The sequence below is a fragment of the Primulina eburnea genome, chromosome 6 (assembly GCF_022965805.1).
Source record: "Primulina eburnea isolate SZY01 chromosome 6, ASM2296580v1, whole genome shotgun sequence".
NCBI lineage: Eukaryota > Viridiplantae > Streptophyta > Magnoliopsida > Lamiales > Gesneriaceae > Primulina > Primulina eburnea.
This window is the reverse complement of record NC_133106.1, coordinates 16,199,525-16,210,396: the sequence shown is the minus strand read 5'-3', so window position 1 is coordinate 16,210,396 and position 10,872 is coordinate 16,199,525. Positions and strand designations below refer to the sequence as shown.

The window sequence follows — 10,872 nt, the reverse complement described above, 5'->3', positions numbered from 1 at the left end:
ACATTTTATTTAAAGCATGGCTTATTTAACAGCATGTCTTCATGAAATATATATTACGTCCAGATTTTTATCGTTTAGTATTTAAATTTGAATAAGTTATGGAATTATGCATGTTAGTTAAGTATGGGTTATGTTTTGAATAGTATGCCCCCTAGACGCCAGGTTGGACGCCCGAGAGGTGGCGAGGAGCGTTGTCATGAGGACGGTGAGGAATGTAGGCGGGAGGAAGACTTACCTCCACCCCCTCCGCCTGATATGATTGCCCAGATGCTAGTTGGGATGACGCAGTTCTTCGCACAGTTTGCGGGGAACAATGCCGTTGTTGCTGCCGCAGCCAGGCCGACAGGGCCCGAGGCTGTCTATGAGAGGTTTATGAATATGCGTCCGAAGGAGTTTTCTGGGACTTCTGACCCCATGATTGCCGAGGAATGGGTCAAATCCCTCGAGGTTATCTTCGAGTTCATGGAGCTTGGAGATGCAGACAGAGTCCGATGTGCCACCTATCTGTTCAGGGGAGATGCCCGCTTATGGTGGGGAGGAACGTCAGTGGCCCTGAACTTGGCTACGCTGACATGGACACGCTTCACGGAGGTTTTCTACTCCAAATATTTTACTGAGGAAGTGCGCACGAGGTTGAACACTGAGTTTATGAGCTTGAGGCAAGGAGATATGACGGTTACGGAGTTCATCCGTAAGTTCGATAGGGGCTGTCATTTTGTGCACCTGATCGCAAATGATGCCAGAGCCAAGATGATGCATTTCTTGGTGGGTCTACGGCCGATCTTGCGCCGTGATGTTAGGGTGTCTGACCCTACTACTTATGAGATTGCTGTCTCCAAAGCTCTAGCCGCAGAGCAGGATCTGCGGGATATCGAGAGGGATCGCCAGGGCAAGCGCCCAGTCCAGGTACCACACCGCCCTCCTCCTCATCAGCATCAGCAGCAGAACAAGAGGCCTTTTCATGGACCGCCTAGAAACAGAGGCCAGCAGCAGCAGCAGCAACGAGGACGCCCATCCCCGAGGACTTTTGAGCACCCAGTCTGTCCCAGGTGCTCACGCCGCCATCCTGGAGCATGTATGTCTGGCTCAGGAAAGTGTTTTAAATGTGGCAGTCCAGACCACATGTTGCTGCAGTGCCCTCAGAGGAATCTGCCTACCCAAGGCAGAGTTTTTGCTCTCCATGCCGCGGAAACAAACCCGGAGACTATGTTGTTGACAGGTACTTTTAAGCTTTAATTTATTATTTGAATTTCCGTGTTTTGGGAATCGGGATTTAGATTTGAACTTAGAACTGCGATAGGATTGCATGCTCTGCTCAATATTAGTTTGGGGATTTAAGTTAGAAGAACTTTGACCTTTGCATGCCTATAAGTTTAACTCTTGTAGCTATTGGGTTCAACTTAGAGTTCCGATCTTTCAGGGAGAATTTTTATATCTGGTTCCGCTACCAAGGCCCTGATAGATTCAGGGGCCACTCACTCGTTTATTTCGGAGGTCTTTGCAAACTTTCTCAAGATCAAGACCATTGGGCTAGACACATCCTTTTCAGTAGTGTTGCCGTCAGGCGAGGAGATGGCAACTACCAATGTTACCCGAGATATAGATCTTGAGCTGCACGGTAATCTTGTTTATGCGGATCTGATCGTGCTACCGATGCCAGAATTTGACATCATCCTAGGGATGGACTGGCTATTGAGAAATAGAGTGTTGATAGACTTCCAGCGGAGATCTGTTCTTGTCCGACCGCCAGGAATGGAGCAGTTCTTATTTGAGCCGGACAGGTACTTTCCCTTACCGCGCATTATTCCTTATGTTCAGGCTGGAAGCTCATGCATAGAGGGTGTCGGGCGTTTCTAGCAACCTTTTTATCAGTCCCCGAGGAACCTAGCCAGTCAGCCTCAGATGTTCCGATTGTCAGAGATTTCTTAGACGTTTTCCCGAAGACGTCTCTGGTATGCCACCCGAGAGAGAGGTGGAGTTTTCCATCGAGCTTATGCCAGGTACGGTTCCTATCTCAAAGGCTCCGTACCGACTTGCACCGACAGAGATGGCAGAGCTTAAGAAGCAGATTCAGGAACTTCTTGACAAGGAGTTCATTCGCCCTAGTTTCTCACCTTGGGGCGCGCCAGTCTTGTTTATTAAGAAGAAGGATGGCTCTATGAGACTTTGCATTGACTACCGGGAATTGAACAGGGTTACAGTGAAGAACAAATACCCACTTCCGAGGATCGAGGATTTTTTTGACCAGTTGCAGGGAGCTTCGATTTTCTCCAAGATTGATCTGCGTTCCGGTTATCACCAGTTGAGGGTGAAGGATGCTGATGTTTCCAAGGCTGCTTTCAGGACTCGTTATGGTCACTATGAGTTCCTTGTGATGTCATTCGGTCTGACGAATGCGCCAGCGATCTTCATGGATCTCATGAATCGCGTATTTCAGCCGTATCTTGACCAGTTTGTGATAGTGTTCATAGACGACATTCTCGTCTACTCCAAGAGTCAAGAGGATCACAGTCGACATTTGATCACAGTGTTGCAGACCTTGCAGAAGCATAAGTTGTTCGCGAAGTTCAGTAAATGCGAATTCTGGTTGGAGAAGGTGGCGTTCTTAGGCCATATTGTTTCAAGCAGTGGTATTGAGGTAGACCAAGCAAAAGTTGCAGCGGTCAGAGATTGGGTTGTGCCACAGAATGCGTCTGAGATTCGAAGTTTTCTTGGCTTAGCAGGTTACTACAGGAAGTTCATCAAGGGGTTTTCATCTATCGCAGTTCCGCTCACATCATTGACCAAGAAGAAAGTGAAATTTTTATGGAGCGAGGATTGTCAGAAGAGCTTTGATACTTTGAAGCAAGCTCTTATCTCAGCACCAGTTTTGGCCATGCCGTCAGGGCCCGGAGAGTTTGTTCTGTATACCGATGCTTCGAAGCTCGGTCTTGGCGCAGTATTGATGCAGCATGGGAAAGTGATAGCATATGCTTCTCGACAGCTGAAAATCCACGAGAAGAACTATCCCACCCATGATCTAGAGTTGGCAGCCGTAGTATTTGTCCTGAAGATCTGGAGACTTATTTGTATGGAGAGAAGTGCCAGATCTTTACCGACCACAAGAGCCTCAAGTATTTCTTTACACAGAAGGAGCTGAACATGCGTCAGAGGCGTTGGTTGGAGCTTGTGAAGGATTATGACTGTGACATTAGCTACCACCCGGGTAAAGCTAATGTAGTTGCGGATGCATTGAGCAGAAAAGTCGCAGTGATGGCTCATTTGACAGTTTCGAGACCTCTTCAGCTTGAGATACAGAGGTTTGATCTTGAGACTTATCCTCACGGTAGAGTTCCTCGTCTATCTACCTTGACGATTCAGTCCTCTCTTCTTGACCGTATTCGCAGCGGTCAGTCAGCAGATGAGCAATTGACACAGTGGAAGAAGAGAGATGAAGCCAAGGGCAGTGTCTTATATTCCGTCAGCGACGGTATAGTGCGATACCGAGACAGGATGTGGGTTCCTAACAGTGATACTATCCGAGCAGATATTCTATCAGAGGCCCATATGTCGCCGTACTCCATTCACCCTGGGAGTACGAAGATGTACAAAGATCTACAGTTGTTGTATTGGTGGCCTGAGATGAAGAAGGACATCAGACGTTTTGTATCTGAGTGTCTGACTTGTTAGCTAGTGAAGGCAGAGCATCAGAGACCAGCCGGCTTGCTCAAGCCTCTTCCCATTCCCGAGTGGAAGTGGGAGAATATTACCATGGACTTTGTTACCGGTTTGCCTAAGTCAGTCAGAGGATCGAATGCTATCTGGGTGATTGTTGATCGTCTTACCAAATCAGCGCACTTCTTGCCTATTAAGACGACTTTCACCATGGTTCAGTATGCAGAGTTGTATATCCGGGAGATAGTCCGACTTCATGGTATTTCAGTTTCTATCGTATCTGACAGAGACCCTAGATTTACTTCCTCTTTTTGGAAGAGCTTGCATTCGACTATGGGTACGAAGTTGCTGTTTAGCACAGCTTTCCATCCGCAGACAGATGGGCAGTCAGAGCGAGTTATTCAGATCTTAGAGGATCTTCTCCATGCTTGTGTGATTGACTTCTCAGGGAGTTGGGAGTCGAAATTTCCATTGGTAGAGTTCACCTATAACAACAGCTTCCAGTCTTCTATTCGTATGGCACCGTATGAAGCTTTGTATGGCCGTAAGTGTAGATCTCCTGTTCATTGGGATGAATAGGAGAGAGAGCGGAGTTGGGTCCAGAAATTGTTCAGCAGGCTGCCGATGTAGAAGTCAAGATCCGTGATAGGATGAGGACTGCTCAAAGTCGACAGAAGAGCTATGCAGATCAGAGAAGGATAGACCTAGAGTTTGCCGTTGGCGACCACGTCTTTGTGAAGATAGCACCTATGAAAGGTGTTATGCGATTTGGAAAGAAAGGGAAGCTCAGTCCGAGATTCATTGGACCGTTTGAGATCCTTGACAGAGTTGGGACGCTTGCTTATCGTGTGGCTCTTCCGCCGAATCTGGCCGTAGTACACAATGTGTTCCACGTCTCTATGCTAAGGAAGTATATGGAAAATCCTTCGCATGTGCTGAATTTTGAGCCGTTGCAACTTTCTCCGAACCTATCTTATGAGGAGAGGCCAGTACAGATATTAGACAGACAGGAGAAGAAGCTTCGGAACAAGCTGGTTAAGCGAGTCAAAGTCAAATGGCTCAACCATTCAGAGGAGGAAGCTACGTGGGAGTCTGAGCCGGAGATGAGAGATCGTTACCCCGAGTTATTCGGTGAGTTCTAATTTCGAGGACGAAATTTCTTTTAAGGGGGGAAGGATTGTAGAACCCATAAATCAGACTACGTATTAAGCCATGCATAATTATAGTATTTTAAATTAAATTGATTTCATTACATGAGTATTTAAATGATTTTTTTTACTTAAGTTAATTATTTCATGCAATAGTTTGATTTTTACTATTTCAGTTATTTCAATTAGGCCGGACTGGAGTTGGAGTTTAGAGATAAAATTTAAGATTCAGAAAATATTTCCAGAATTTAATTTATCTAGCAAGTAAGTTAATTTAAGTTATAATGAAGGCTTAAGAAATTATTTATACAACTTGAGGTGAGTAGAAAATTAGTTCATTTAAGTTTCAATAATTAAGGGGTTAGTTCACTAAATTATTTAAAGGATAGATAAGGCTTTTAAGGATTGTAAATTTACTTCATAATCAACGTTTCCCTTCATTTTATTTCCAAGAATTTCGGCCACCCCTTAGTACCTAGACAATTATTTTGCCAACTCACCTTTGACCCATTCCATGTAAATTTTAACATGCTAATCTTTTCAATTATTAACCTAACCTTAATTAGTTAGTTATTAAGCAATATCCAAGCCTTGGATACCATGTAAGAATCGGCCAAGGCATTCCCCAAGAAGACTTGACAAATATGTGCAAATATTAAATGAGTGGTAGACTTGGTCTTGCATTTAAACCCTTTGTTTGTGGATCTTGCCCCTCACCTTGCATACCATCATTCTCACCCCTCCATGACCAAAAAAGAGAGCCATTTCAGAGTAGAAAACCGTGGGTTGCATAGCTAGACACAAGAGGAAAAATTCAGTAGCAAGCAAGAAAAGAAATCGCTCCATCTCCTCCGTGCCGGATCGTCTCATTCTTTCGTTTTTCTTTCAAAACGAAACCAGGCATGCATATATTCTTCCTTGAATCTTCAATCAAGTCCTATTATCAATTATTTTCATTATATGAACAGGTTTTGAAAGCCAAAAACCGAAATGTTTCAAGAATTTTTCAGAAAACAACACATGCAGATTTTCGGTTTTCTTGATGCTCTTCACGGGTTGCTTTGCTGTGTTGGTTTCAGGTATTGGTTCGGTTCCAGGCTCCCAAGGCGACTCCTAGACATGTAATAGGATGCATTAGGACCATGTTGGTCCATTAAAACAATCCCCATGCTTGCTAGAAAACCGAAATAACAGCAACCTCCCCATAGGTGCAGATTTGTGTTTCAAAATTCTGTTTGCTGTCATGTGGGGAACGAATCTGATCTTGGCTGCCCCAAGGCCCATAGCCATGGTTAGATCACTTCCCTAGCATTTCTAAGACGTGACTAAGTTGCCCTTTTGGTGGCTTGGTCCATGGTGCATCGGAATTTAAATCAAACCCAAGAACAGCCCCTGCACCCTTTCGCCCCTCTTCATTTTACAGCATGTGTGTGTTCAATTTGGTTGAATGGTGTGGATCTTGGTTGGCCTATGGCCCTTAGCCACGGTTCATACCATGCCCCTAGATGTCTAGATTGTGCCATAGTCAATCAAATGGCCACTGGAACGATCCATGACAGCAAAACAATAACCATACCCCGACGTGCAGAATTTCTCTTGGGTGAGAATTTACGTGCATAAAAATAGAAAATACTTATTTTTGAGATTTATGCGATATTGCTTGTGGTCAATTCACTATTATGGGAGCATTATTTTATACGGTCGCCAGTGACCGCTCAGTTCAGTTTGGTACCACCCGGTCGCCAGTGACCGGCCAGCTCAGTTCAGTTTTATACTCCCCGGTAGCCAGTTACCGATCAGTTCAGTTCAGTTCAGTGCAGGGGCCACATGCGTAGACCATAATCTTAACAGAAAAATTATTACCAGTTATTTCAGTACAGGGCTCCAAGGAGCAAACATTTTTACTATGATTTTTCAGTTCAGTTATGCACGCATTATAATTGCTCAGTACAAGTTATTTCCAGTATGCCTCATGACATAATATTTTATCCATGAAAATTATATTTTACTCGTTACCTACGATATATGCATGTTGAGTCTTTAGACTCACTAGACTTGATTGTTGTAGGTACTGATGAGGCCAGGGCCGAGGGCGGGGACCAGTGAGCCAGCTTGGGTCGGCAGTAGTGGCACCCGAGGACCTCAGTTCAGCATTTGTTATTTTTATGCAAACATTTTATCAGTTGTTGGATATTCTTAAATTGTTATTTTGCAAACAAATATTTAATTCCGCTGCCATCTTGAATATCAAACTTTGTTTATCGTTTTAATTATGAATGAGACATTTTAATTATTTAAAAAGAAAATTTTTAATTTTCTACAAATTTTCAAGCGAGGATTTTTGGGCCTTCATAGGTGAGGACCAGTGAGCTGTCTTGGACTGAGCGGGAGGCTAAACCCGAGGACCGCCCTATTTCAAGTTTTTATGAAGCGTTCAAAATACTCTGATTTCACGTTTTGTTTACAATGTTTAACCAAGCATTTTTTTTTCTTTAGAAACTTTAATTGTGTTTACTCTTTTGCAAATACTTTTAATTGGACAAGTTCATATTTGATCATCAGTTTGAAAGTTATTGGTTTTTAAGAAAACTTTTATTGTTCCGCAAATTTCAAGTAGTAAAAAATATGGTACGTTGCATGAACACTTTCAAAAAGAAAATTTTTAAATCATATTCTTAATGTTTTAATCGAGGTTGGCGAGGTCATCCAAATTTTATTTGTAAGAATTATAATGCTGCACAATTTTTACAACCACAACTACAAGAAAAGTGGGTTTTGCAGCGTGCAATATGCGCCGCGGAAAGGTGCACGCTACGACGCACGCTGTAATGTTAAAAGCCGTCTTAAGTTTGACACTATTGGTAGCGTGCGGTTTACGCTGCGGTATACTCTAATAACGGCATGCAGAGTGTGCTATTGATAGTTAAACTATTGTCCACATGTGGTTTACGCTGCGGTTTACTCTAATAACAGCGTGAAAAGTGTGCTTTTGATAGTTATCTTTCGACAGCGTGCACCGCGCTTTATGGTTAAAAGTATCAACGTCGTGCAAAATATGCTGTTGATATGTTGAACAATTGGCAGCGGACATTGCACGCTGCGATTAAAACTATCCATGGCGTGCGTAATATGTTGTTGATGAACAATTAGCAATTGACAGCGTGCAGTTGCACTCTGCAATAAAAAGTAGTGATCTGTTTGTAGGGTGCAATACAAGCTGTAATTGACATGTTCAACATTGTACAAAGTTTGCTGTCGATTTGGTTTATCAGCAACGTGCAGCACATTAACGATATTTATATTATTATGAACCAAAATTGAAACTCAAAAGATTTATCACACCACATCCAACCAATCACCAGAATTAAAGCAAAATAATAAGATAACATAAAAACTAATTAATTAATGTCAAATCTCCTTTATCCAATAAGACAAAAAACTTGATAAAGTAAACAAAATACTCAGTAATATGATGGTTTGATGCAATAGTGTCTCAAACCCTAGAATCAATAGGATCTGTATCAGTCACCCAAAACGATAAATTTAGAAAACCATGCTACTGTGCTTCCAACTGCATCATCCAGAAAAATCATTTCAGAATTCGGCCGAATTAAGTCTACCTGCTCCACAAGAACTCTATCAACCCAAACTTTCCAAAAAGATCCACCAAGGGGAACGTGACGCACTTTTACCGTTGGATCTGTGGATGCAATTCGACCTTCAACAACTCCATCACCACACCAATGAAGCAACTTACATTTAGTATTTTCAAGGATATCTCCATGACTCGCATTCTTTAAATTTGACTGCATATAAACAATAAAAATTATTAATTATGCAATATCTATTTTATAACAAATTTGGTTTAGATAACACAAAATTTTAAGATAGTTACCCGAGATGCAACTTGATGTTGGTTCACATTATCAACATTGCCACTTTTTTGGGACGACTGATATCATAGCCGCTACCAATATCATTCTCAATCCCAATACTGCCACCACTACCAACCTACATATTGAGATAAAGCAAAAAAAAAAATCTCAAACAACAAATCTCCAATGTAAGAGGATTCATTAGATTACTTCTACTGTTAGATAACTAGAAAATATACTGTGCAGAAGAAGCACATTGCATGTCATCAATTTTAATCCAAAATATAATTTCATTATTTAGTAAGAAAGCCAATGCACAAATTATTATGACCACATCAACCAAATTAAATATAAAAATTCAAGTGCAAAATAAAAATGCATTAAAGCTAGAAAGTAAACTAAATAACACTAGTGAAGCTTATACCATTTTTCTACTCAACAATAAAACAAAAAAGTGATCAAGACAAAATCATAGGTCACTAAACAAAAATTCTCAACATCATCAATAAAAATTATTTTATCTAATGTCGTTTAATTACTAACCTGTTCTTGCTCATTTTGTTGCCTCATATTTTGGAAAATAATGGACCTCATTTGTTGCACTTCTTGTTGAAGGTTGTGCATCATACTTTGAAGTTGTTTAATAGTTCCATTTTGTTGCAAAGATGCTCCAACTTTTGAAGGTGTAACTCCAAAGCCCATTCCACGCACTTTACCTCGAATTTCCTTCCCAAATACAAGGCTATTTGCATCCTCAGCAATGTTAGTAGTGTTTTGAGATTCAGGCTCAGATTCTTCTATTTCTTTCTGCAAATAACAAACAAATAATTTATGAGAAAATAATGAATTTAAGTTGACAATTTTTTTTTACAGAATTTTATTACCATTTTTTTCTCTAATAGCTTCACCACTAGGTTGTCTGATAAAAATAAAAATTGTACATTAATTAAATGTTTTATAATATAAATATATAGTTTTTGTTTTATTAAATGTTTAAATATTATATGTTTTTATAATAAATTGTATAAAATATAAGTTGTTTTGTAATTACAAGTTTTTACTATTTTTTACAGGTTCGATAAAACAAGAATAAACTTGGAGTTTCAAATGAGATTAAGATGATTCTTGGACCTGTAGAAAGTTGATGTTATTATCTACAATATTGATGGCAACCATGAGATAAAAATATTCTCACAAGTGGGATCAAATTAAGCAACAAATAAAGTTACCGAAGGAGTGACAGTTTTACCATGCTCTAGTATTTTGACCATATCTCTCAAATTACTTGGTAAAATGTTTTGAAAAAAATACCACTACTAGACAACTCAATTATCCACATGTTTCTTTTTATGTGAAGAAGCAAATTCGTTGAAGAAGATTTTCAAAAGTGATGTGTAATATAATATAATATCTTGGAACACCAATGAAGACTTTTGTGTAAAAAAATAATATTTTATTTGTGGTTGTCTCCCCAAATTTGGCTATAAATAGGGGTGCATTGTAATGTATTGAGATATCCATCATTCTATGAACAAACCTTTGAGTTCATAATATTACTCTCTATATTTTTCCTTTATTTCTTCATTTAAATATAATTAGCATGATAATTTCATATTCAAGGTTTTACACTTTGAATAATGAATAGATAACTTCCTAAAGTTGAGATGAAAAGGTGAAACTCTTGGCATGATAATAAGGTTACTAAAAGGTAAGAATCTATGTTTTATATTATTTTATCATTATTTATTGTTTATGTTATATTTATTTATTTAAGTATTTTTATACCCTACTTATAAGTGGGAGTTTTGATTTATTGTTGCTATATATTACACTAAATTCTTGGAACCATTTAAATGTTAGTTTTGTATTACCAACAATTTAAAGTGGATGCCTTGATTTATTATATATGAATATATTATAATATTAATTTCTTGGTACCATTTAAATGTTAGTTTGGTTTTACCAACCATTTAAAATGAGAACCTTGATTTAGTGTTTACAAATATATATAGCACAATAAATACTTGACCACATTTATAAGTTTTGGTATATATTATATACTTATAAGATAATAATAAATAACATAATATAAATATGGTTATTTAATATATTGGAACCATTTTATTAAGTGGATTTCAATATTGTTCGTTAATATTAACTTTATTAAAATACCAAGAGTGGATCATTTAATCTCA

The 10,872-nt window shown here is 39.5% G+C and overlaps 2 protein-coding genes across 3 annotated transcripts; one reads left to right on the top strand and one right to left on the bottom strand.

Moving 5' to 3' along the window:
• Positions 1–617: 617 nt before the first annotated feature.
• On the top strand, positions 618–7,034 carry LOC140833344 (uncharacterized). 2 transcript variants are annotated; one of them, XM_073197713.1, is made up of 2 exons: positions 618–1,219; positions 6,871–7,034. In XM_073197713.1, exons 1-2 carry the CDS (start codon positions 649–651, stop codon positions 6,906–6,908), a joined length of 609 nt encoding a protein of 202 aa, XP_073053814.1. In that variant the 5' UTR covers positions 618–648; the 3' UTR covers positions 6,909–7,034. The 2 variants fall into 2 exon arrangements, 1 of the variants encoding a protein (XP_073053814.1); XR_012118423.1 differs by lacking the exon at positions 618–1,219 and adding an exon at positions 5,983–6,093.
• Positions 7,035–8,246: 1,212 nt separating this feature from the next.
• LOC140833343 (uncharacterized) lies at positions 8,247–9,592 on the bottom strand. The gene is made up of 4 exons (XM_073197712.1): positions 9,562–9,592; positions 9,221–9,484; positions 8,698–8,813; positions 8,247–8,608 (listed from the first exon to the last, which is right to left on the bottom strand). Exons 1-3 carry the CDS (start codon positions 9,562–9,564, stop codon positions 8,721–8,723), a joined length of 360 nt encoding a protein of 119 aa, XP_073053813.1. The 5' UTR covers positions 9,565–9,592; the 3' UTR covers positions 8,247–8,608; positions 8,698–8,720.
• Between the last annotated feature and the right edge of the window lie 1,280 nt (positions 9,593–10,872).

Coding starts and splice junctions, on each gene's coding strand:
- LOC140833344 (XM_073197713.1), top strand. CDS start 649: ATGAGCTTGAGGCAAGGAGATATGACGGTTACGGAGTTCATCCGTAAG. Junction 1,220..6,870: donor GGAGACTATGTTGTTGACAG/GTACTTTTAAGC, acceptor TGATTGTTGTAG/GTACTGATGAGGCCAGGGCC.
- LOC140833343 (XM_073197712.1), bottom strand. Junction 8,814..9,220: donor AACAAAATGAGCAAGAACAG/GTTAGTAATTAA, acceptor CTCAATATGTAG/GTTGGTAGTGGTGGCAGTAT.